The sequence below is a fragment of the Austrofundulus limnaeus genome, unplaced genomic scaffold (assembly GCF_001266775.1).
Source record: "Austrofundulus limnaeus strain Quisiro unplaced genomic scaffold, Austrofundulus_limnaeus-1.0 Scaffold532, whole genome shotgun sequence".
NCBI lineage: Eukaryota > Metazoa > Chordata > Actinopteri > Cyprinodontiformes > Rivulidae > Austrofundulus > Austrofundulus limnaeus.
In genome coordinates this window covers 128,906-132,415 of record NW_013952934.1, presented here as the reverse complement: position 1 = coordinate 132,415, position 3,510 = coordinate 128,906, and the positions used below count along the sequence as shown (strand labels likewise).

At 38.3% G+C, this 3,510-nt stretch overlaps 1 protein-coding gene across 2 annotated transcripts in view; it reads right to left on the bottom strand.

The window, feature by feature from the left end:
• The window catches only part of fnip1 (folliculin interacting protein 1), a 34,027-nt gene that overhangs the window by 9,448 nt on the left and 21,069 nt on the right, over positions 1–3,510 (bottom strand). For both annotated transcript variants that reach the window (XM_014026178.1, XM_014026179.1), the window contains 2 exons: positions 2,537–2,738; positions 2,107–2,192 (listed from right to left, as the gene is read on the bottom strand). In XM_014026178.1, the coding sequence (XP_013881632.1) occupies positions 2,107–2,192; positions 2,537–2,738 (288 nt within the window). The remainder of the gene's footprint in view (positions 1–2,106; positions 2,193–2,536; positions 2,739–3,510) is intronic.

The following is a 3,510-nucleotide window of genomic DNA, read 5'->3' as shown; positions in this document are numbered from 1 at the left end:
CACACACACACACACACACACACACACACACACACACACACACACACACACACACACACACACACACACCCCAACACAAGTCCAGTGCTGGCTGGAGTGACGCCTTAGCTAAATGCTGCAGCTTATCTTTGCCAACATGTGTGCATGTCCGCCCTCCAACAACGTCAGAGCCACATCATCATGGAGAAAAGGAACTTCTTCCAATTCCTTCCTGTAATGTTCCATGAAGTCAAAGCCCCTTAACGGTAAATGTAGCTGCAGTCTGAAGGTGAAGTTTTACAGATATTTTGCAGGTCTGGAGCATCAGTGTTTCTCCTGCTGGCATTAACTGTTTACTATTCTGGTGCTTGCTTGTGACCAAAGTCTGAGGTAGATAGGGTTGCCACCTGGGCAGCTAGGGTTGCTGAGACCAGGTGTCAACAGGATCATGACTGCAGCAATGAGGAGACCTCAATCTGCCTACATGTGTGCTGCAAGGCACAGGGATATCAGTGCATGCATACAATCAGGCACACACACAAAATTCTGCACCCTATTGAGCAAAGATTTACAAGTTGATAATGCATATAACCACAAATAAAATCTGAAGCCTTCTTGGAACTCCTGTTTTTAAAATGTCTAAATAAAAACATCCTATTCAAATGCAGCCACTACCCAGCGTGCACTGCAATTACAGGGGTAGACATAACCATTGTTTAGGTTTTCTGAGACAACCTATTTTCGTTTCGGACAACCAGATCCTGTCTCCTGGTTGTCCGGTGGACAACCAAGCAAAAAAAGACCTTGATTAAAGTTCTCTGCCGCGGGTGTCCATTTGTAAAAATGAAATGGAGAAAAAACTTGGTAAAACTGAACAGAATACTAAACTGTAACTTTCAATAAGGTCATGTACACAGTATACTCATATTTAAGTGAAAATGTTTGACCTATGAGTAGAAAGAAGTTTATGAATGTTGAACTCTATTTCAAAGAAGAGAATGAAGAAGTTTTATTTATGCAGCTCCTGTCAACCTGGCTAACTGAGAACAATTACCAGTATATAATATAATAAACTTTGTCTACAAAACAATATACTTGTTAAATTACATTTTTTTTGAGATTCTTTTGGACAACTAAAAAGGTTTTGCGGACAACCAGGTTTTGTCAAATTTCCTTATGTCTACCACTGAGTTACTATCTAACAGCCATAGTTTGGTCCATCCTGGCAGAGAACAAAGTGTTCCTTCTTTCTTTATCTCATTGTGTTGCAACATCTCTTACTGATCTTGCCGTGCATATAAATAGCTTTAAACTAACAAAGAGAATTAGCTATTTATCGTCACTGACACAGAGGAGTATTTTTTTTTACACAACTGATTTGGGCAAGTGAGCACCTCTCACCTTTTCTCAGTGTAAAGTGACAATCACCAAATAAAATTTTTAAAATTAAGTCATGTTCGTTATGGGTTGCTAGTATGATACTACAATCCTGTATTGTAAATGACTGGGGTTAAAAAAGTACATAAGTTTCAGGTCAGATAAAGTTGATTAAATATAAGCATTATGTCAATTTTTGCATAAGAAATAAAGTGAGTGTGACCAACTGATAAAAAACAGGACTTTGTTTGTGGTGTAAACTTGGTTAGAATGTCATATTTATGATGTAAAAGGTTTATTATTTGGAACACAAGTGGAACATGTGATACTTCACCTTTTATGTTGTGCTCATTCCTGTTTTTCCACTCTTTATATCCCGTGCTCAGCCACGTGTCAATATTTACATGTGATTCACTAACCTAAATAGCACCTGCTGATCTGCTTTAACTCCATCTTAATGTTGAACTTTCTGACTATGCATCACAAAACAAGGCCTTTTCATGGTGTACAAGAACAAAGATTTCTGGCTTAAGTGTATTAAAAATGTTCAAAATAAACATTTATTTTGTGAATTAAGAATGTTTACATATAAGCATGCAATAAATTCAATGAAAATTCTGGTTTGAGCAAACCGAGTGAATATTTATAACAGTTTATTCCCTTTATAAAAACTTGGCCATGAGAAGACCGAGGAAAATAAATGTTATAATAGTTCTGTGTTAAGGGGAAAAAATGTGAGTTTTGCCCAACCTGAACTCGTTGAGTCCATCGACTATTCGGCTGTAAGCCAAAACTCTCTGACTGGCATCTGCTGACCGCCGACTCATCTTCATGGCCTTGAGAGTGACACAAAACACACACAGTTTTAGACATTTGGCGCACAGGCTATAAAAAAAGAGGAATTTGTGAGGGAGGAGACACAAAAGGGAAGAGCAGAAAGTGGGACTGAGGATAAAATCTGAATGATTCAGAGCTGGACAGTTTCATTATCAGAAAGAAGCAAACAGAAACAGATTTACAAAGAACTTAGTTTGATATCAAACTRCTTGTTACAACATCAAGGGTATGTTACAAGAGTATTCTTACCTCCGTCCTAACCAGTTAACTGATTTACAATATTTATGCAATAAAAATGTTAGCTTGCAATAAACAAAGATAAATGAAACAAGCAGGACTTTACCTGCTCAATGGCGCTCTTGAGTTTGTTCATGTGGCTTTCAAATAGAGGGAAGTGGGAGAAGAAGAAATCCTGGAAGCGGGTGTCCTCCTCTGGGTCAGAAGACAGCGTGAAGATGACTCCGATGGCGATCTTCTTCTTCCGCATCACTCCAAGGCTCTGAGCTCCACTTTCATCAGACATGTTGAAGCTCTCCTCCACTGACCTGATCAGAAAAAAAAAATCACAGGGAGTCAACTTCAGAGAGCAAAGGAAGGCAGATTAAGGTGAAACCATCTTGCTATTTAAGCCAAAAATCAACCAATCAATCCACCTATTTTTCTATCCATCAATCCATTTATCCATTTATCCATCCATCCACCCACCCACCCATCTACCCATCCATCCACACAACTTTGCATTTACTTGGTTTGCTGTCATTTTGTAGCAAATTATTAATGAGTATTTAGGTCAAAATAAAAAAGAACACTTACAGTAAGCAACTAAAACACATAGGCATTCAGTTGTAGTTTGTTTTATTGTTGCAGCTGCCAAAAGAGATGCTGTTGAACTGGAGTGCTGGGAAGATTAGCACATTCAGAAGCTGACAGCTGAATTTAACAACCTGTCCAGCTCGAGTACTGTTTGTGATCGGTTATTAGCACATAGCAGCAGCGTGTGTCTCTTTCCCAACTGCCTGGTGGATTCTGAGGAAGTTCACGGAGAATAAACTTTACAAAAGCCAGATGGAGGTCCTGAACATGGACTTTAGTCACTGGGAGAAACTCATTGTGACTGCCAGGACCAGTTGGGTCCTTCTGATTAACATTAAAGTGTGTAACTGTCTGATTGTTTTAGAGCTTAGCTGAATAATCAGCCTAAAGTAAGAATTTTGTCAATCCATTAGCTCTGCAGTTACTTTTCATGTTTTCAATTATTACGTTTTATGAGTTTGCTTAGAGGTAAAAAAATAAATAAATAAAATTTTATATATATAT